The following is a 22,720-nucleotide window of genomic DNA, read 5'->3' on the forward strand; positions in this document are numbered from 1 at the left end:
ACCAACACTTACTCAGCAAGAACGGAATACAGAATGAAAATGGAATATTCATAATTTATTCGGTAGCGGTGCTGTGTTCTGCAACGACAATTTATATTTAAACTTACTGGGCGAGTGGAACGTGCACTGTGCTTGTCCTGTGCCTCCAGGACTGAAACTAAAAGTATAGTTAGTTCTGAATATTAAAGGGACAAAGGGATAAATAATAGATGCTTGAACTCTGTTGTTAACTTAAAAAACAACTTCTCTTTCTTTTGTGATACGCTCTGTGGGTCATTTTTATCGAGATGTTAAAGTTTCAAGTTTTATTAGTTGTATGTAGGGAATGCACATGGTCTACTCCGTCCAAGGAAATGCTTACTTGCAGGTTCCTTCTCGACAATGCAACAACAATAAGAAATAATGAAAGATAAGAATACGAACAATAAAGGAAATGTAAAAGGTAGGGGAAGTGTGTTGCATCATTGTTTGGGGGCGATTATTACGGCATAACTGAATGCCGGTAAAAGCTTGCATGGCCTGCTATAACGTTCTCACGAGGACGATATTATAAAACAAAATGTAAAACTCTAAACATACTGCTGGTGTTGCATGTGCTTTTACTATTAGTACTAGAGGATATCGATGTGTAAGCCACGGTTAGCCACCTAGGTGATGACTTGAAAGCTTTCTGTTTGCTGTAACCTATTGACTCCTCATCACAACATTTTTCATTGAGGGATGTTTGTTAAATTGTTTAGCACATTGTAAGCGGGATAGCATAGAAAAGATGCACTTGCTTTTCTGTTAAAAACACTCAAATCCTAATTAAGAATATGAAATTAAGCTTGATTACATATGATTTATTTCTGTGACTATGGATTTGTCCCAAATTGCACCCTATTGAATGTCCTTTGGGTGGTGGACCATTCTTGATACACACGGGAAACTGTTGAGCATGAAAAATCCAGCAGCGTTGCAGTTCTTGACAGACTCAAACCGGTGCGCCCGGCACCTCCTACCATGCTGCGTTCAAAGACACTTAAATCTTTTGTCTTGCCCATTCATTCACTCTCTGAATGGCACACATACAAAATCCACGTCTCAATGCTTAACAATCCTTTTTTAACCTGTCTCTACACTGATTTTTGAAGTGGATTTAACAAGTGACATCAATAAGGGATCATAGCCTTCACCTGGGGCAATCTAAGTGTTTCTAAGTGTTCCTAAGTGTAGGTGTTCCTAATGTTCAGTAGCAGTACATTCATGCAACACACACATCACAACTGCTGCCACCACACTCCTATTATACGGCTCAATTTATACACTTGCCCCCCCCCGCACCCTACCCAAAACACGTGTAAATATTGGACTATAAATTCTGCTGCCATTTACTATGTTTGTATTCTAATATTTTATTATTTGTTATTGCTGTTACATTGTCGAGAAGGAACCTGCAAGTAAGCATTTCGTTGGACGATGTATACCATCCATATCCCGTGCATATGACTAATAAAACTGGGCCCTGGTCAAAAGTAATGCTCTATAAAGGAAATAGAGTGCAATTTGGAACGCAGCCCATGTCAATGGTTTATTAGAACTCCTCTCTGTGATGGGAAAAAAGTTTTTATCTTTATCCGCTCATTCCCAGCAGCACTCCTCTCCCCATCAATGATCTATGAGGCGTCCATTGCGAGATCGTCCACTGCACAGTATGTGTGCCGCGTTAGCCACGGATGTTAATGGTAGATAATGACCGTCTATTTGTCTGCTAGCGTAGCGACTAGCGAGCCCTTCACATCCGAGGCTCTCCTACCTGTGGAGCCGTGGGCAAGCAGGTTAGCATGGCGCCGTATGTGTGTAGCGTAGCTCCGCTCCACTGGTGGGAGATGAGGGGCAGGAGTGATTTGATTACAGTACACACACACACACGCCAGAGGCTCCATTAACCCCCCCCCCCCCCCCCCCAGTCAGGAACACAGGCCAGAAGTCTCCTCATGAATATTCAGGCCTGCCTGATGAATGATGAGGGGAATGCAGAAAGATGGAGGGAGGGAGGAGTGCGGCTGTATCTGTATATGTGACCCCCTGGAGCAACAAGGGGCTGGGGCCACACCACAGAGGAGAGGGAGCTACCTGCTCAGTCGTTTAAATGCTTACATGTTTATCACCCATCCAACAATGTCCCACAGTGGATCTCTGTGTCTATAGTAACACAAGCAGGCCCTCCTAGGAGGCAACTGGTGGTACCCATAAAGAATGACATTCTACATTCATTCTATGTCTATGGTGGTATCAAATTATATTTGTCACATGAGCCGAATACAACAGGTGTAGACCTTACAGTGAAATGCTTACTTACAAGCCCTTAACCAACAATGCAGTTTTAAGAAAAATATGTGTTTAGTGAAAAATAAGAAATAAAAGTAAAAAACAACAATATCGAGGATATATACAGGGGGTACAGGTACAATGTGCGGGGGCACCAGTTAGGTGAGGTAATTAAGGTAATATGTACATGTAGGCTGAGGTAAAGTGTCTATGCATGGATAATAAACAGACTCGTTTAAGAAAAAATTGTCTTTCAATACGAGGTGAGTAATCTCTGTCCTGATTTGTAGAAGCTCTTATCGGTCATAAGAGACAGTGGCAGAAACATTATGTACAAAATAAGTTAAAAATAATGCCAAAAAATACACACAATAGCACAAATGGTTAGGAGACCGTAAAACGGCAGCCATTTTCTCCAGTGCCATCCGATCAATTATGACTGGACTTGATAGTAGGGGGCAGCCAGGTTACTATGACGTGGTCACGGCCAAAGCAGTAGCTGCTCTTCCTGGGGTCCAGCAAAATTAAGGCAGTTTTATACAATTTCAAAACATTACCGTAACATTCACAGATTTCACAACACACTGTGTGCCCTCAGGCCCCTACTCCACCACTACCACATATCTACATTACTTAGTGTGTGTGTGTGTGTGTGTGTGTGTGTGTGTGTGTGTGTGTGTGTGTGTGTGTGTGTGTGTGTGTGTGTGTGTGTGTGTGTGTGTGTGTGTTTGTGTTGCTTCACAGTCCCCGCTGTGCTAGTGATTAGCCAGCTATTTCAAGTTCAGCCAACTTGGATCTAAACTAGAAGTATGTGGACACCCCTTCAAATTAGTGGAATTGTCAATTTTAGCAACACCCGTTGCTGACAGGTGTATAAAATCAAGCACACAGTCATCCAATCTCCATAGACAAACATTGGCAGTAGAATGGCCCGTACTGAAGAGCTCAGTGACTTGTGGCACCGTCCGTTTGGAGGGTGTTGTTTGACAAACAAGTCCGTTTGTTAAATTTCTGCCCTGCCCGAGCTTCCCCACTCAACTGTAAGTGCTGTTATTAAGTGGAAACGTCTTGGAGCAACAACAGCTCAGCCACGAAGTGGTAATCCACACAAGTGTACAGAACGGGACCACCGAGTGCTGAATTACAGCGCATGAAAAATTGTCTGTATACTGGTCTGGGGCTGTTTTATGTGGTTCAGGCTAGGCCCCTTAGTTCCAGTGAAGGGAAATCTTAACACTACAGCATACAATGACATCGTAGACTATTCTGCTTTCAAATTTGTGGCAACAATTTGGGGAAGGCCCTTTCCTGTTTCAGCATGACAATGCCACCGTGCACAAAGCGAGGTCCATACAGAAATGGTTTGTTGAGATAGGTGTGGGAGAACTTGACTGACCTGCACAGAGCCCTGACCTCAACCACATTTAACACCCTTGGGATGAATTGAAATACAAAAACTGCGAGCCATGCCTAATCGCCCAACATCAGTGCCTGATCTCACTAATGCTCTTGTTGCTGAATGGAAGCAAGTCCCCCCAGCAATGTTCCAGCAACTAGTGGGAAGCCTTCCCAGAAGAGTGGAGGCTGTTACAGTGGCAAATTGGGGACCAACTCCATATTGGTGCCCATTCTTTTGACCATTTAGTGTATTTGCTAGCTAACAAGGTTGAACAGTTGAATTGTTATGAACACACCCGTAGCAAGTTGAAACCGTTTGTCAGAGAGGAAGTAATGATCTCTTAACTTTGTTTGGGGGGGTGTGGGGCTTAGAAGAAGAGGCTAAGCAAAGTTCTCGCTAAAATTGGTCCAAAATAAGGCCAATGCATTTCTTTGGGCTTATTTTGGACCGAAGCTTGTCGCCTGCCTTCCCGCCTTTGGGACAATGACTCCCATTGTTAGGACGGAGACGTACATCTCGTCATTATGCACAGATCTGGTGTAAATGGGAAGGTGCACAGAGGAGCGGAAACGACGAGACTAAAAACACAACATGAGAACAAGCGGACAAGGCATTTGGAATATCGTGCAAAAACATACATTCAAATGAATCGCCCAGCCCTGCTTGTAGTTTTACTTTTTTTGTAGCACACATACACACACACACACACACACACTCCCCTCTACACACCCACACCGGCACCCTCTCTTGACAGAACCTTTTTGTGCTAATCAGAGCTCCAGCTCTCTACTCTCCCTGTGTGACTAATCCCCATAATCAGCCCTCCGTTCCTGATGAGTGCCCATGATTATGTGAAAGTAGTCCGTTTCTCAATGTAAGGGGATATGCAGCGCGTTAGAAGAACATCCCCGGAGAGCCTCTCTACTCCTCGTAATAACTGGTGGCAGCACTTTTTACCTCTCCCCGACAGTCATTTACCCAGGTAGACCTGTCATTCACTGCATTCAACCACCAGAAAGGCTACATTATCACAGCAATTAGCCTACCCTCTAAGTCTCGGGCTCTCCATATTGAAGTCCTGTCATAATCATTTAGCATTGGGATAGTGCATCATTCAAATGGAACTAGATGGTAGCATATGCTTTCTGTAGGCCATTAAGTCTATAGGTACTTAGGAAGTTGATCATTTTGCTGGTAATAAGTAGGATTTCATAAGTGCACTATGATTGGTTGCTGTACTATTTTACCAATTCGTATGGATCGACCCATCAGAAATGGCTTGAATTTCTGTGTGTGCGTGCGTGTGCATGTGGTATACTCACTGTGTGTGTGTGTGTGTGTGTGTGTGTGTGTGTGTGTGTGTGTGTGTGTGTGTGTGTGTGTGTGTGTGTGTGTGTGTGTGTGTGTGTGTACACTCACTGTCTTTTCCTTCTCATGTGATGGTCTTGTCAACCAATGTAATTAAACCCAGGGAGCATAGCCGTCCTCATGAACGGACTGTCACTCCTTATTACACATATGCACGCACGCACAACCCCTAACCCATACGGACATCCACTCTTCAAAAAGGAAACAACCCCACACTATCAAACGTGGCCAAATTAGAAATCTAATTTCATGGGAAATGTAATATAAAAAAACAACTAATGATTCAATCCATCTCAACTAATTTGCCTTTTTTAATTGCTGAGTGTACAAGTCATCAAGGGCCCTGGCTCTGTTCACACTGTGGTACCCTATTTCCTATTGAGTGCACTACTTTTGATCAGGACCCATACAAATTAAATACAATTTGTCACATACACATGGTGAGCAGATGTTAATGCGAGTGTTGCGAAATGCTTGTGCTTCTAGTTCTGACCATGCATTAATATCTAACAAGTAATCTAACCTAGCAATTTCACAACTACCTTATACACACACATGTGTAAAGGAATTAATATGAATATGTACATAAAAATATATGAATGCGTGATGGCCGAACTGCATAGGCAAGATGCAGTAGATGGTATAGAGTACACTATATACATATGAGATGAGTAATGTAGGGTATGTAAACATTAAATAAAGTGGCATTGTTTAAAGTGGCTAGTGATACATTTATTACATCAATTGTTCCGTTATTAAAGTGGCGAGAGTTGAGTCAGTATGTTGGCAGCAGCCACTCAATGTTAGTGGTGGCTGTTTAACATTCTGATGGCCTTGAGATAGAAGCTGTTTTTCAGTCTCTTGGTCCCAGCTTTGATGCACCTGGACTGACCTCAACTTCTGGATGATAGCAGGGTGAACAGGCAGTGGCTCGGGTGGTGCATGGCCACGCAGTCGTGGGTGAACAGGGAGTACAGGAGAGGGCTCAGAACGCACCCTTGTGGGGCCCCAGTGTTGAGGATCAGCAGGTTGGAGGTGTTGTTACCTACCCTCACCACCTGGGGGTGGCCCGTCAGGAAGTCCAGTACCCAGATGCACAGGGCGGGGTCGAGACCCAGAGTCTCGAGCTTAATGACGAGTTTGGAGGGTACTATGGTGTTGAATGCTGAGCTATAATCGATGAACAGCATTCTTACATAGGTATTCCTCTTGTCCAGATGGGTTAGGGCAGTGTGCAGTGTGATGGCGATTGCGTCGTCAGTGGACCTACCATAAGGATCTGGTCATTAGTAGTGCACTTTATAGGGAATAGGGTGCCATTTGGGACATGGACTTTGTAAATGGTCCGTGGATGTCTCGACCGATGTCATTCATTCATATATCAATGGTAAAGCATTGGTGCCGATCAAACGTGATCATATCTATGGGCTCATCTATGGCTGCGTCCCAAATGGCACCATATTGCTTATTTAGTGCACGCATTTTGACCATGGCCTATAGGCCTCTGGTTATTAGTAGTGCACTATGTCGGGAATGTGGAGCAATTGAGATGCAGACTATGAGTAGATGTGAATGTTGGGTTATGTTTGGAATGGATCTGATAAAGGGAATGGGGAGGTTGAATGGATCTCATTTGGAATTGTGATAACTCAGGAAATGGAGAAGAATATAGGTCTATGTATTATTCCAAGGATAATCATTCGGATGCATCGCTCTCAGTCCTATGGAAAGCTTATTGAAAAACTCATTTATTGACATACGTTTATATCATTCAAAATTCAGATTTGTACATTTCTTTCAACGAAAGCTAAAGCTTTTCAGATTCCATGAAAAGTATAGATTTGTGAGTCACAGAAAAAGTTCACTGAATGAAGACTGATTTCAGGAAATAGGCACCATGCAAGACGTGTTGATTAGCCAGTGACGTTGGCTACATTGGGCTTTGAGTCCAATCCATTCAGTTTGCACAGATGGCAGTATTTGACTGGCATCTGTTGAGGAATATTCTTCTACACATGTAAAAAAATAAGTAGTGATGAATAGGGTTGCACATTTTGGCGGAATATTCAGAGGTGAGAACATATGCAAATTAATATTAATACCATTTAAATGTGGATGTGTTTTTGCATTGGATGTATTTACCATATCATGTGGAGACAGAAACATGAACCTTTTACCTTAACATAAGTAGATATAATTGCAAATGATTTAAATCATTCTGATAAAAAAAACTTTAGTTACTAATTTAACTTTAATTAAATGAGTTGACACTTCACTTGGGATGATTTCACTGAACAGCAAAAGAAAGGGAATATTGAATGATCCCCAATGATCCATCACATCTCCCCAAAACTTTTTCAATATACATCTGTAAAATGATGTTTGTCTTCCTCTCAGGCTTCCACGTCTTCTCCCTGGACCTCCTCAATGTCCACCTTTTGACCATCAGACTCTGAGGCCTCATCTTCACCGTCACTTTCCAACCTTGTTGACGATGGCTCGTTGTCAGGCTCAAAAAGCCTCACATTTGCCCGCATGGCCACCAATTTTTCAATCCTTGTATTGGTCAGCCTGTTGCATGCTTTGGTGTGTGTTCCCAAAGAAGGACCAGTTGCGCTCTGAGGCGGCTGATGTTGGTGGGATTTGGAGGATAATGGAGGCAACAGGGGAAAGAGCCTCAGATCCACAAAGTCTCTTCCACCAGGTGGCTGATGAGATATGTTGACACGACTGCCATATTGCATCTCCATCCCAAAGCCCTTGCTTGGAAGTGTACTTCACCAGACGGCAGACCGTAGCTCTCTTGTAGAGTGCATCCATTGTTTTCAGTGCCATGCTGTCCTTGAGGAGCAGATTCAATGCATGAGCAGCACAGCCAATGGGTGTGACGTGAGGGTAGGACTCCTCCACTTTAGACCAAGCAGCCTTCATGTTCGCAGCATTGTCTGTTACCAGTGCAAATACCTTCTGTGGTCCAAGGTCATTGATCCCCAACCAGTAAACAGAAGGGTCAACAGACACACCGGTCTCTACGTTGCAGATGAGCTGAAGGCAGTGCCTTCTGTTTGTTGCCCCTTCTGTTTGTGCTCTTCTGTTTCTCCCCTTCTGTTTGTGCTCTTGTAGAATACTGTTTGAGGGGTGGAGATTATGTTGCTAATTATTCCTTGCCCATGAACATTCGACCACCCATCAGAGATGATTGCAATACATTCTGCTTTCTCTGTGATTTGCAGATAAAGCATGTCTGTTTGGAGGGCTGTATGCTGGGCGAAGAACATTCAGAAATCTCTTCCAATACACATTGCCTGTGCGCATCAGAGGTGAACCAGTTGCATGCACAATTCGTGCAAGACATTCATCAGCATTTCTCTGACTATGTTCCTCCATGGAGTCAAAAAAACCTTCTGATTCCAGGAGGACCATGAACTGTTGCTATCGATAAGGTGTCTGATTCATAATTTTCACCTCAAATAGAAGTAGAGGGACTTTTGTCAGAGGTTACTTTTTGTGAGCGCTGAGGGAACTTTATGCACTTGGCCAGATGATTCTGCATCTTTGTTGCATTCCTCACATATTATTTGGCACAGTATTTGCAAATGTACACAGCTTTTCCTTCATTAGCTGCAGTGAAATGTCTCCACACATCAGATAGTGCTCGTGGCATTTTCCTGTAAAGATTAGAAAAAAAAGTGTGCCTTTTACTAAGGAGTGGCTTCCGTCTGGCCATTCTGCCATGAACGCCTGATTGGTGGAGTTTTGAAGAGGTGGTTTTCCTTTTGGAAGGTTATCCATCTCCACAGAGGACCTCTTGAGCTCTGTCAGAGTGACCATTGGTTTCTTGTTCACCTCCCTGACTAAGGCCTTTCTTCCCTGATTGCTCAGTTTGGCTGGGCGGCCAGCTCTAGGAAGAGTCTTAGTTGTTCCTAACTTCTTCCATTTAAGAATGATGGAGGCCACTGTGTTCTTGGCAACCTTAAATGCTGCAGACAATTTTTGGTACCCTTCCCCACATCTGTGCCTCGACACAATCCTGTCTCGGAGCTCTATGGACAATTCCTTCGACCTCTGACATGCACTGTCAACTGTGGGACCTTAAATAGAGAGGTGTGTGCCTTTCCAAATCATGTTCAATCAATTGAATTTACCATAGTTGGACTCCAATCCATGATGATCAATGCACCTGATCTCAATTTTGAGTCTCATAGCAAAGGGTCTGAATACATTTACATTATGTAAATAAGGTTTTTATGTTATTTATTTTTAATGAATGTGCAGAATGAGAATAAACATGTATTTAATCCATTTTAGAGTAAGGCTGTAACGGAACAATATTTGGAAAAAGTCAAGGGGTCTGAATACTTTCCGAATACATTGTAATGTACCCTGCTGCGTGTTCCCGCCCCATCCAGCCTCCGAGCTTATCGCTCCAATTAACTTGAAGTCAAACATCTCTGCGAGACCGGTGAGAGTGTGAAGGGTTGTGCGTGCTCTGTGCAGCATGTGGACCCGAGCCAGGGGTTGTGGGGTAAACAGAAGGAGGGAGCAAAACGTACGGGGGGGGGGGTGCTTTTCCGTGTTCCAGCCGCAATTAAACGTCTGAAACTGCACCTGCGTCCTCTCTGACAGGTCATTGACACCGTCATCATTATTTTTTTAATCATCCGTCACAATCAATTTACACCAGGCGCCACCCGCCCATACAAATGAATTGATTGTCTTAATGAATGGACATCTCTTGATTAGACGGTAATGCATCTGAATGGCCCGCTTGAGTTGTTATTGTGACTTTCCATAAGCCTGACATGGAAGTGACAGGTAATACCATAGACCTCACAAAATGTAGGAAATTAATGATTTACATGAAACCCTTGCCAAGGCTTGCCACTACTCTTTATCAGCTGAAAAAATAACCATATCTCACCATTTCTAACAGGGATTTTTCTATATGCTCTTCTGTCTTTAAACCCCCCCCCCCTCCAACATCTTATCTTTTTTTAAACATGTTCTATTTACATTCTTTGAAGTCTAAACATGACAAACCACCATCCAGGGTACAACATGACACTCTATTCCATATAGTGCACTACCTTTGCACAGAAAGTAATTAGCAAATAGGGTTTCAAATTTAACCACAGTCTTAGCCATTCATAATTCTGTTCGACATTCATACTTCCGTCTTGGAGATTCTAGAAGTCTCTAAAAGATTTGAAATCCCTAGCCATAGCTGCGAGGGTTAGCTCACCATGGCAACAGTAAGTATGGTGAAGCCAGTAGGCTGAATGTACTGCACATGACTTTATTATGATATGAATGGACAGAGTGCTTTCTGAGCCTTGGGTCAACACTGTAAGGAATGATGATATTAGCAGGGTTGACGACCAGAGGCTACAGGGAGTATAGTGACTCAACTATAAGCCTTGATCACATCTGCTATTTGTGACAGGTATGAGTGGTGGCAGAAACAGATGGGCCAAAGGGCAGTTTAGGCAAATGCCAGATGGGCTGGTCCATCTTTAGCCCAGTGGGCCAGTCTAAAAAATGTGGGCTAAAAATGGGGTCTTGAGGAAAATAATGAATCGGTATGGGAAATGCATGTTAGAAATGCCCAGGCCGATTTCTATTCCCTGTCCGTCCTTGAGTAATGGCATGGAACAATACCTGTGGCATGGAAAAATATTCTGTGGAGCATCAGTCTGATTAAAAAAATGTTTTACTCAACTATATTTGTGTCCCAGGTGTTTCCAACACCCACCAGTATTATTCTGCTGTGAGCTTGAGAGAGCAGACACCCACTCACTACTGCAGAGGTTGAGATCACCAAGACACTGTAATTGTTCTTATTGCTTACTTGCAAGGTGAAGTTGGAACAAACATTATATGAAGCGAAGTCTGCTTCTCTTTTACTTTCTCCTCCTTTCTCCCCATCTTTCCCTTTTCTGCTCTCTCTCCTTCCTCCTTTCTCCCCATCTTTCCCTTTTCTGCTCTCTCTCTCCTCCCTCCTATTTCTCTCTCCTCCTTTCTCCCCATCTTTCCCTTTTCTGCCCTCTCTCTCCTCCCTCCTATTTCTCTCTCCTCCTTTCTCCCCATCTTTCCCTTTTCTGCTCTCTCTCTCTCCTCCTTTCTCACCATCTTTCCCTTTTCTGCTCTCTCTCCTCCCTCCTATTTCTCTCCTCCTTTCTCCCCATTTGTCCTTTTTCTGCTCTCTCTCCTCCTTTCTCCCCATCTTTCCCTTTTCTGCTCTCTCTCTCCTCCCTCCTATTTCTCTCCTTTCTCCCCATCTTTCCTTTTTCTGCTCTCTCTCTCCTCCCTCCTATTTCTCTCCTCCTTTCTCCCCATCTTTCCCTTTTCTGCTCTCTCTCTCCTCCCTCCTATTTCTCTCCTCCTTTCTCCCCATCTTTCCCTTTTCTGCTCTCTCCCTCCTCCCTCCTATTTCTCTCCTCCTTTCTCCCCATCTTTCCCTTTTCTGCTCTCTCTCTCCTCCCTCCTATTTCTCTCCTCCTTTCTCCCCATCTTTCCCTTTTCTGCTCTCTCTCTCCTCCCTCCTTTCTCCCCATCTTTCCCTTTTCTGCTCTCTCTCTCCTCCCTCCTATTTCTCTCCTCCTTTCTCCCCATCTTTCCCTTTTCTGCTCTCTCTCTCCTCCCTCCTATTTCTCTCCTCCTTTCTCCCCATCTTTCCCTTTTCTGCTCTCTCCTCCCTCCTATTTCTCTCCTCCTTTCTCCCCATCTTTCCCTTTTCTGCTCTCTCTCTCCTCCCTCCTTTCTCCCCATCTTTCCCTTTTCTGCTCTCTCTCCTCCCTCCTATTTCTCTCTTCCTCTCGCCGTCTTTAAAAAAAATTATATCTTTCCCCCTCCGCTTTCCCTCATCGCCTTATCTCTTTCCTTTTCTGTCTCTCTTATCCTCTCCTCCCTCTGTTCCTCTCATCCAGTCGGCACACATCAGTAACGTAGTTGGCTAGTCCAAGACTTTGTTAAATGAGGAGTATCGGAGGAGGTGTCTGTTATTAAGTGCCTATTAAGAGGTGGTTTAGTGTCTATTAAAAAAAACTAAACGTGTGCCGGTGGTAATTAATTAAGGAAAGGAAACGTCCTTAATTAAAGAAGAACAATTTAGGAGATGGTTAACAGAAGTGGACTTGATTGACAGCAAACGATGAAGTGATGGGGGAAATATAAAAACAGAGGTGGCGTTATGAAGAGAGAACAAGTGGGTGTGTGACTGGAAGAGCGGACAGCAGATCTCCACAGGTGTCATGGTTGCTCCAGCCTGCCAGCTTCCAAGTTAATCACTCCTTCCATTTCTCTCCCTGACCCTCGGGGGGTGAATGTGGTAAAGGAGGGATGAGGAGGGGAAGGGTGGTTGCGGGGAGCAGCTGGCCTTGTGTTCGCCACAGGGTAAAAAGAACCCGGTTTTATTAGCTTCTCACAAGGACTTTTGGGAGGAGGTGGATGGTGGAAAAGAGTAGGGGAGACAAGTCGGTGTGACCGTTAGTGATGTGTTTGCGTTGTTGGGGTGATAAATTCATAAAAAAATATAAAAAATAGTCTGACTTTTGCGTTGTCACAAATATATGAAGCCTCAGGCCCCCCCTTTCCTCCCTCCCATCATAAATTGACAAAGACACACATACACATACACACTACCCTCCTGTTCCCCTGGGCACCACGTGATTTATGAAGAGTTTACCCTCTGAGTGTGCATAACTAATAATAAGGCCTGTCACAACGCACAGCTAGCAAACAGTACCTCAGCTGATTGTGTGTGTGTTTGCATGTGGGTGTTTTTGTGAATTACAATCATCAGTCAGAAATGGAATGTGTGGGTGGTGTGGGCACACACCAGAGAGAGCACTCCGTCATCACAGTGGTTGATGGAAGAGATCAGGCAAGTGAGAGGGATACAGCTTTTACACCTGGAGAGAATGAGACATCCAGCTTTCTGGACAGAGTAACCCTTCAAATCAACGTTTATATGTCGCGTACACAGATTAGCAGATGTTAAAGCAGGTGCAGCGAAATGCTTGTGTTTCTAACTCCAGCAGTGCAGTACAATGTCTAACAGTACAATACTAATAAACAAATAATCCCCCCAAAAAAGCAAAAAAAAAAAGAAGGAACAAAGAATTATCAGCGTGCGATGTCGGAGTCCGGAATATACATTTACATTTTAAAAAAAAATGTTTTATTTCACCTTTATTTAACCAGGTAGGCAAGTTGAGAACAATTTACAATTGCGACCTGGCCAAGATAAAGCAAAGCAGTTCGACACATACAACAACACAGAGTTACACATGGAGTAAAACAAACATCCAGTCAATAATACAGTAGAAAAATAAGTCTATATACGATGTGATAAAATGAGGTGAGATAAGGGAGGTAAATGCAACAAAAAAAAGGCCATGGTGGCAAAGTAAATACAATATAGCAATTAAACACTGGAATGGTAGATTTGCAGTGGAAGAATGTGCAAAGTAGAAATAAAAATAATTGTGTGCAAAGGAGCAAAATAAATAAATAAAATGAGAAATACAGTAGGGGAAAGAGGTAGTTGTTTGGGCTAAATTATAGATGGACTATGTACAGGCACAGTAATCTGTGTGCTGCTCTGACAGCTGGTGCTTAAAGCTAGTGAGGGAGATGAGTGTTTCCAGTTTCAGAGATTATTGTAGTTCGTTCCAGTCAACTGGAAGGAGAGGCGGCCAAAGAAAGAATTGGTTTTGGGGGTGACGAGAGATATACCTGCTGGAGCGGGTGCTACAGGTGGGTGCTGCTATGGTGACCAGCGAGCTGAGATAAGGGGGAACTTTACCTAGCAGGGTCTTATAGATGACCTGGAGCCAGTGGGATTGGCGACGAGTATGAAGCGAGGGCCAGCCAACGAGAGCGTACAGGTCGCAGTGGTGGGTAGTATATTGGGCTTTGGTGACAAAAAGGATTGCACTGTGATAGACCGCATCCAATTTATTGAGTAGGGTATTGGAGGCTATTTTGTAAATGACATCGCCCAAGTCGAGGATCGGTAGGATGGTCAGTTTTACGAGGGTATGTTTGGCAGCATGAGTGAAGGATGCATTGTTGCGAAATAGGAAGTCGGTTTAAGTTTGGATTGGAGATGCTTAATGTGAGTCTGGAAGGAGAGTTTACAGTCTAACCAGACACCTGTGTGTGTGTGTGTGTGTGTGTGTGTGTGTGTGTGTGTGTGTGTGTGTGTGTGTGTGTGTGTGTGTGTGTGTGTGTGTGTGTGTGTGTGTGTGTGTGTGTGTGTGTGTGTGTGTGTAGACAGTATGGACAATATATACTGTAAATATGGAAAAGCTCTGTACAGCAGTAGTTGTGTAAGATGAGCTTACTGTATGTTGAATACAGTATGTACACTGGGTGTACAAAAACTTTAAAGACACCTTCCTAATATTATTTATTTTGTCCTCAGAACAGCCTCCATTCATTGGGGCATGGACTCAACAAAGTGTCGAAAGCGTTCCACAGGGATGCCGGCCCATGTTGACTCCAATACTTCCCACAGTTGTCACGTTGGCTGGATGTCCTTTGGGTGGTGGACTATTCTTGATACACACGGGAAACTGTTGAGCATTGCAGTTCTTGACACAAACTGGTGCGCCTGGCACCTACTACCCATGCGCCGTTCAAAGGCACTTAGACAAAAAATATATCTCAAGGCTTGAAAATCCTTCTTTAACATGTCCTCTTCATCTACACTGATTTGAATTGGATTTAACAAGTGACATCAATAAGAGATCATAGCTGTTTTTCAGTGTCTCGGTCCCAGCTTTGATGCAAATGTACGGACTCTGTCTTCTACATGGTAGCAGAGTGAATAGGCCAGGGTATAACATTTTCTATTTGGTCCTCTAGCCACAGTGGTAGGTAGATTTAAAAATCTACCAGCTCCTCAGATTATGTACCAGCAAAATATTTTCTCCCACTAAAATTACAACATCAAAACCAAAAAAGATTAACCTGCTTTATAATGTTTCAAATACAAATGTATAACTAGTAAGAAGTAATGTGGTATATTGTTGAATTACATTTTTTGTGGCCTGCATCTTTTAACCTAAATATCACAGATGAGACAAACATGGCAGGTGGTTACCGTGGTAGCGGGACTCCAGACGTGTTTGTGCCTGCTGTGAGATTGAGTATGAATAGTAGAAGCATTGTCTTCTCTTCCTTAGCAGTTGAAACTCAAACATGGAAAAACAACCGAGCGTGTGAATAAAACAATGTAGCTAGCCAAGAAACACAAGGACAAAGTCTCACTTCAGTAGACTTTCGTTTCAAGTAAATTAGACAGACTTTTATGCTTGTGAGCTCCGCTGCTAAAAATGAACCTTTCACTCAGCTCTTCACGTATGCACAACCCTCAGCCAGGCAGTGTTGCTGCACAAGGTGAAATAGCCTATATATGATTCTTAGTTCTTTGACTTTGTACGATTTCATTTACCAGCTATGAAACGAAAAGGCAGAAATACTTTGAAAACACCTTCTGCAGCAATTATTTTACTGTGATCATATTTGACACTTTTGTATTCACAAATGTGATTGAAATGCTCCTTTTGAGTCCTGACCACCTGCCAACGTGGCTGGTGAATAGACATCTTACACGCCAATGCCAAAGTCTACCAGCGTTTGGCAGGTGGCGGGTGTTCATTTTAGGCCCTGGAACTGGACTTGGCTTGGGTGGCTTAGGTCGTTGATGATCTTCTTGGCCTTCCTGTGACACCGGGTGCCGTAGATGTCCTAGAGGGCAGGCAGTGTGCCCCCAGTGATGTTGGGCTGACCGCACCATCTCCTCTGGAGAGCCCTGTGGTAGCGGGCGGTGCAATTGCCGTACAAAGCGGCGATACAGCCCAACAGAATGCTTCCTGGTGCATTCTGTAGAGGTTTGTGAGGGTCTTAGGGGCCATGACCGATTTCTTCAGCCTCCCACCACGGTGTCGGTGTGGCGGGACCACGTCAGGGTATTTACGTCTCCGCCGAGGTTCTTGTGGACGTTGTCTCCTGTAGTCCACGATCTTCTTTTGTTGACGTTCAGGGAGAGGTTATTACACCTCCGTATAGGCTGTCTTGTCACTGTTGTTAATCAGACCTCCCCAAGACCCGTGTAGTAGGGGTGTGTGTGGTTATTCATGGAGTGCGAGAGTTGGGTTGGCTGATGCTCACAGCCATGTCTGTGCGTTAGGAGTGTATGTGTGTTTAGGAGTGTCTGTGTGTTTGCGTTTTGTACTATGTATGCGTGCATTTGTGTGAGACTGGGGTATGCCGAAACACAGACGTGTGTTTTCGAGGAGGGCTCCTGAGTAGCGCAGCCGTCTAAGGCACTGCACCGCGGCGCTAGTAGGCGTCGCTGCAGACACGGTTTCTATCCTGAGCTGTATCACAACCGGGCTGTGATCGGGAGTCCAATAGGGCAGTGCACAATTGGCCAAGCCTCATCCGGGTCAGGGGAGGGTTTGGCCGGGGAGCTTTTCAAGTAGGCCATCATTGTAAATAAGACTATTTACCATGTTAAATAAACAAAACATATGGATGTATGTTACAGACACACAGGGAAGTAGACGTAGTATACTTAGTCCAGCTGGTAATTGGTTCAATTCCCTACTTGCTTTAACAGCATTGTGTGTTAGACTGACCACGTGTGTGTGTGCACAGATGCATTAAGCGTTGCATCATTGCAGTACATTTGGGTATGCATGTACTTTTAGCATTGCACCGCATGAAATGATAACCTGCCTACTGATGTCATGAGTCTTCTTCCATTCATCACATCCTCAGATACCAGTGTCGCCTGGCACTGGAATACAAAATGCCAATCAGGCAACGCTCAAATACATTCTTTCTTCCTCCCTCCCTTGATGACTTGATTAGTGTAGGGTTAGGAACGGTTCTATCATATCCAGTAAGTAGCCTTTCACCAATCTAGCAATGTCAGATCAGTGATTGCTTCAAGGAAAGGAGCAGGGAGGGATGCAATTTTAAGGGCCCAGCACTTTTCCCTTCGTTCTATTTTTTCATTATTTTGACACGTGATTCCACAGGCATTTCAGTATCTGAAAAGCGTCTTCCATCAGGTTTGACATCTGATTCAACCTATGACTAAGGCTGTGTACCAAATGGCACCCTATTCCGTATGGTTCCTGGTCCAAAGTAGTGTACTACCTAGGAAATATGGTACCCTTTTGGCAAGCAGACTGTGTCCTGACAAAGGTATAAAGTGTTCTACTTCTGTCAGAGGTTTAGGGGAGACCCTATATTTAAGAGAAGGCCCTCCCACACTTTAAGCTGAACAGTTTCCTGGCCGTTTGTGCATATGGGGGGGGGGGTGATTGGATAACTGTATTACCTTCAGGATGCGGCCTGAGCCTCGCTTCCCGCATTATGCATGCTAGGAGTTTCAAAGGAGAGGAGGAGTGGGGGGGGGGGGGGAATAGGGAGAGAGGTCGACTCTTAAGATACATGACAGGCAGACGAAAGCACAGCGGCTCCATAGAGATGTGGCACACACCAACGGAGAGGATGAGGAGTAGAGAAGGAATGGTTGGAGAGAGATTAACTATGTACGTGGGGAGGGGCAGGTGTAGGGCATTGTGGTGCAGTGGTTGTGACTGTGTGGGGGTGTGTGTGTGATATGTTTGAAAGACGCTGAGCTGTAGTTGCTGTTGCTTCGAGCTAGGTGGCACTGTTCATCTGTTCCCCTGTAGGGTGTGTGCGCAAGCATGTGTTCCAGTAGCTCCTATATGTGAACCTCGAGACTGAAATTAACAATAGTGGAAACTCCTTCCAGCTAATGATTCACCAATCCAATGGTTTTAAACACATGATGGGAAGTGTGCCCGTCCACACTTTGGGTAACGGGTGGAGAATTGGGAGGGTGAGACCGTGTCCCCATCCAACCATCGGGCCAAAAAGGACCCCACTGATTCAGAGACTTTTATATAATTGAGTTGAGATGGCATGGTGTGGTTGACACCGCGTGTCACCTGTCAGTAGGGTTGGGCGGTAAATACCGTGTATACCGGGGTATTTGGAAATGCACACTGGATGGTGTTTACATATACCGTTGAAAGTATCTTGTTCAAGTTCTTTTGAACACATTTGAATATTGGAAGCTACTTTTTCAGTAGAAACCTACAGTCAACTTGTCCAATGCGTTAGGAGATGAAAAAACAGGCCGCGTTCTTCATTTTGCCCGTCACACAATCTTTCTTGATTGAAGCTTACCGTAGTTCCCCAGAACAGCAGCCAGTCGAGTGTTGGTTGTGAAGAGCACAATGGGAGACCGCGGGAGCTGCTGTGTCCACTGCGTTCTGTATCTATCGCCGAGTCTCTCTCTGCTGTGCGTCGCTCAGGATTTGATGCACTTGTGTGCAACTCACGACTAAATGTCTGCTGTCGGATATCTTCGAACTGTCTAAGATGTGCTACGCTCTCCAGGCGGGTTTTCGTTAGTTAACTAAGTAAGTGGCTGAATTGATAAGGAGATGGGGTGTTAGCTTTCTTCTGTGTTTGAGAAGTCAGACGTCTGGATGAGATATCTGTACAGCTGCCATCCCCCCCCCGTGGTTCCCTCTACCGTTTTTCCCCTCCTCTCTGCTCCGTGTACACATCAAATCAAGCTTTTATTTGTCACATGCGCCGAATACAACAAGTGTAGAACTTACCATGGAATGCTTGCTTACTTAGCCCTTAAATAACAGTGAAGTTCAGGAAGTTAAAGTATTTACCAAATAAATAATAAAAAAGTAACGCTATAAAATAACAATAACGAGGCTATATACCAGTACCGAGTCAGTGTGTGGGGGTACAGGTTAGTCGAGGTAATTATGTACATGTAGGTAGGGGTGAAGTGACTATGCATGGATAATTAACAGCGAGTAGCAGCAGTGTACAAAACAAATGGAGTGGGCTGGTCAATCTATATAGTCTGGGTGGCCATTTGATTAATTGTTCAGCAGTCTTATGGCTTGGTGGTAGAAGCTGTTAAGGAGCCTTTTGGTCCTAGACTTCTCGCTCCGATACCGATTACCATGCGGTAGAAGAGAGAACAGTCTATGACTTGGGTGGCTGGAGTCTCTGACAATTTTATGGGCTTTCCTCTGACACCGCCTATTATATAGGTCCTGGATGGCAGGAAGCTTGGCCCCAGTGATGTACTGGGCCGTACACACTACCCTCTGTAGCGCCTTACGGTCAGATGGCGAGCAGTTGCCATACCAGGCGGTGATGCAACCGGTCAGGATGCTCTCGATGGTGCAGCTGTAGAACCTTTTGAGGATCTGGGGACCCATGCCAAATCTTTTCAGTCTCCTGAGGGGGAATAGGTTTTGTTGTGCCCTCTTCATGACTATCTTGGTGTGTTTGGACCATGATAGTCCATTGGTGATGTGGACACCAAGGAACTTGAAACTTTCGACCCGCTCCACTACAGCCTCGTCGATGTTAATGTTCTTCCATCAGACAAGCATGCATCACAATTTTGTAATCTTTCACTTTCGCTTGTAAATGTCCACGCTCTAGCTATAGCTATACTTGTATAACTTCGTGAGCTGGATTTGCCCATCATTGCATTAAGTGCACTCGTTAGCATTTTAGTTAAAAGCTTCCATAACAATTTGCACGGACTGCCTGTACGTTTGACTCATTACCGTTTATCTAACACTCTGCTCAGCTAAACTTACACACACACACACACACACAGAAGACTCCAGCGTTTTCCTAACAGAGTATAAAGAGGTTGGGACTATGTTGAAGTCCACTACCTACTGTTCCTACTAAAACATGGCTATTGGCTAGACAACCTGTATAGCCCTCTACTACCAATTTACATGCTACTCTAGGCTATCCTCTGCGCTAGTGCCCAGAGGCAAGACTAATTGAGGAGAGCTGTGTGTGTGACACTGACGACGTTTGTATCAAGGAGTAGAGATGGCTCTCGCTCTCTACAGGTGCTTGTTTTTCAGCTCTTCGTGACACTGTGGGGTTTCTCTGACTCTCTCACCTCATCACGTCCACATTGGTCAACTCTCTCATCCTCTCTGAGGGACAAGGCCATCTGATTTAGAAAGCGGTAGAGAAGGAAAAGAGCAGGAGAACTGAAGGGACCGAGGCATCCATCAATCACATAGTGGATCTGCTTTTCTCTGATGGCCCCTGCCTCCCTCCAGCTGATGCTCTGATGCGGCCAATTTCCTCTGGTTTGGGGCGTGGAGGTGTCAGGGTATTGAATCATTGCAGAAAGGGAGAGTGAGAAGCGTGACATTCACACGGTGATGTATGATTGATTTCTATCCACCGTGTTATTGGTTATTGTCCGCCCCCCCCAAGTTATGGGTGCATATGATTTTGAAAAATTCTCTCTTTCTCTGTGATTCTCTTCCTCTTTCTCACTCATTTCCTCTCACTCACTCCCTCCCTCCCTCTCGCTCTCTCACACACACACACACACACACACACACACACACACACACACACACACACACACACACACACACACACACACACACACACACACACACACACACACACACACACCTCCCTCCGATTCATCTCTGGCTCTCTCTTTCTTCATGCATTAATGTCCCAGTGTTCTTCCTCTCGGTCTTGTTTTCTTCCCCCTGTTCTGATTGTCATTCTCTTCATTAAGTGGTCATTTCCTATGCGAGCACTGTTTAATGAGAGCGTCACGCCACAGTGCTAATTTGTCAAATGACAAAATTCACGGCAGCGTATCGGAGGAGCGCCAACCTCTAGTCTCTGTCTGTCTCTCGATCTCTCTCTCGGTCTCTCTCTCTCTCTCGATCTCTCTCTTTTTCTCTCTCTGTGTCTCTCTTTCTGTGTCTCTCTGTCTCTCGATCTCTCTCATTTTCTCTCTCTGTCTCTCTGTCTCTCTCTCGGTCTCTCTGTCTGTCTCATTTTCTCTCTCTTCACCCTCTGTTCTCCATCCCTGTCTCCATCCAGCTCGTGGAGGCAACTATGTCATTGTGTTTGACAGGTTCTGATTCTCCTGTCAGATTTAATTTGACTATTTATTCCGATGCGTACACACCTCAAATCTTGTGTGTGTGTGTGTGTGTGTGTGTGTGTGTGTGTGTGTGTGTGTGTGTGTGTGTGTGTGTGTGTGTGTGTGTGTGTGTGTGTGTGTGTGTGTGTGTGTGTGTGTGTGTGTGTGTGTGTGTGTGTGTGTGTGTGTGTGTGTGTGTGTGTGTGTGCGCGTGTGTGTGAACACAGTTTACCAGTAGTGACTAACACACGGGAACACAGACAAACAGACACACACTGTGCATATGTATGTTTCTGATTTTGTATGTCTAACTGGGTTTACTGAACTGGCCTCACGGAATGCATTTTGCTGCCACGATAAGACAAATTAGTCCTAACTTCAATGTAGTATTATTATTTTGTAATTCACAGATCACATTCGTATGCTGCTCTTGTTGGTATGCACTCACACACCGGCTTGGGTTGACAGAGAGCGATAGAGCTGTTTTGATCCCTATAAATCACATTATGTGGGAGGGGAGTAACGGTAGAGTTTGGCTGGCATTCTCACACACACACACACACACACATTCTCTCTCTCTCTCGCTCCGCTCGCCATCCCTCACGCTGTTGATTGATGGTATTTGCGGAGCGCCACACACTCCTCCTGGCCTCGAATGCGCAGCCCTCTCCCTACTGTTTGGTAGATAAGTCTGTTTGTGCGTTTGCGTACGCGGAAGTGGGAGACGGTGTGTGTCTGTCAGGCTTATGCTAATGTTAACTGCATTTCCCACCTGTTTTTCTTCCCACAGAGATGAATCGCAGCTGTATGTGCAAAGAGCATGAACATGAGCATTGACTGGTGTGACACCACTACATCCGTGAAAGGGTCTAACTAGACCAGGTTATCCCCCTCTCTCTGCTCTCTCTGTCTCTCTGTCTGTCTCTCTGTCTCTCTGTCTGTCTCTCTGTCTCTCTGTCTCCCTGTCTCTCTGTCTCTGTGTTGACGGTCCGAACGCTTTCACACATTCTGACACCCACCCACTCAGGTTTGACTTGCCATCCATTTGGAAATGGCCCATTTGACTGTGTGTGTCCGGTTGGTGTACACTATGACTCTATTACAGCATGATAATGTTGTATTTAAATGAAGAAAATGCGTGTTTTATTGTCACACACAACGGCTAGGTGCAGTGAAATGTGTTGTTTTACAGGGTCAGCCATAGTAATAGCCCTGGAGCTCAGTTAATCGAACCAGTGACCTTTCAGTTACTGGCCCAGCACTCGAACCGCTAAGCAACCATACCGCCCTATTGTTTCTCCTCCTGTATGATTCCAGTCCTGTTGTGCGTCTGTGATTGTATTTCAGCTGGTGGCAGTGTTCGAAGCACAGGAGCTCCAGAGGGGGGCGACAGTGAGCCCAGCGGGCAGCGGTGGAGGCTCCACGGGCCACTCCAGCCCGTACTCCGATCCTGACCCCTACGAACGCCAGCCCCCCTACTTTCAGCCACCAAGAGGAGGAGAGATAGAGGTCAATGCCTACACCCTTAAGGCCAGTACGTACCACAGTACAGCACCACAAACTGATTTTAAAGTTCAGGGCTATATGGCATAAACAGTAAAATAACACCCATGATTTGGTTTACATGT

The 22,720-nt window shown here is 44.8% G+C and overlaps 1 protein-coding gene across 1 annotated transcript in view; it reads left to right on the top strand.

The window, feature by feature from the left end:
• LOC124007709 (partitioning defective 3 homolog B-like) overlaps positions 1-22,720 on the top strand; it is a 171,153-nt gene that overhangs the window by 15,594 nt on the left and 132,839 nt on the right. Inside the window, exon 3 of the mRNA XM_046318418.1 lies at positions 22,440-22,626. Coding sequence (XP_046174374.1) covers positions 22,440-22,626 — 187 coding nt within the window. The remainder of the gene's footprint in view (positions 1-22,439; positions 22,627-22,720) is intronic.

This window comes from Oncorhynchus gorbuscha, linkage group LG21, assembly GCF_021184085.1.
Source record: "Oncorhynchus gorbuscha isolate QuinsamMale2020 ecotype Even-year linkage group LG21, OgorEven_v1.0, whole genome shotgun sequence".
NCBI classification, from domain to species: domain Eukaryota; kingdom Metazoa; phylum Chordata; class Actinopteri; order Salmoniformes; family Salmonidae; genus Oncorhynchus; species Oncorhynchus gorbuscha.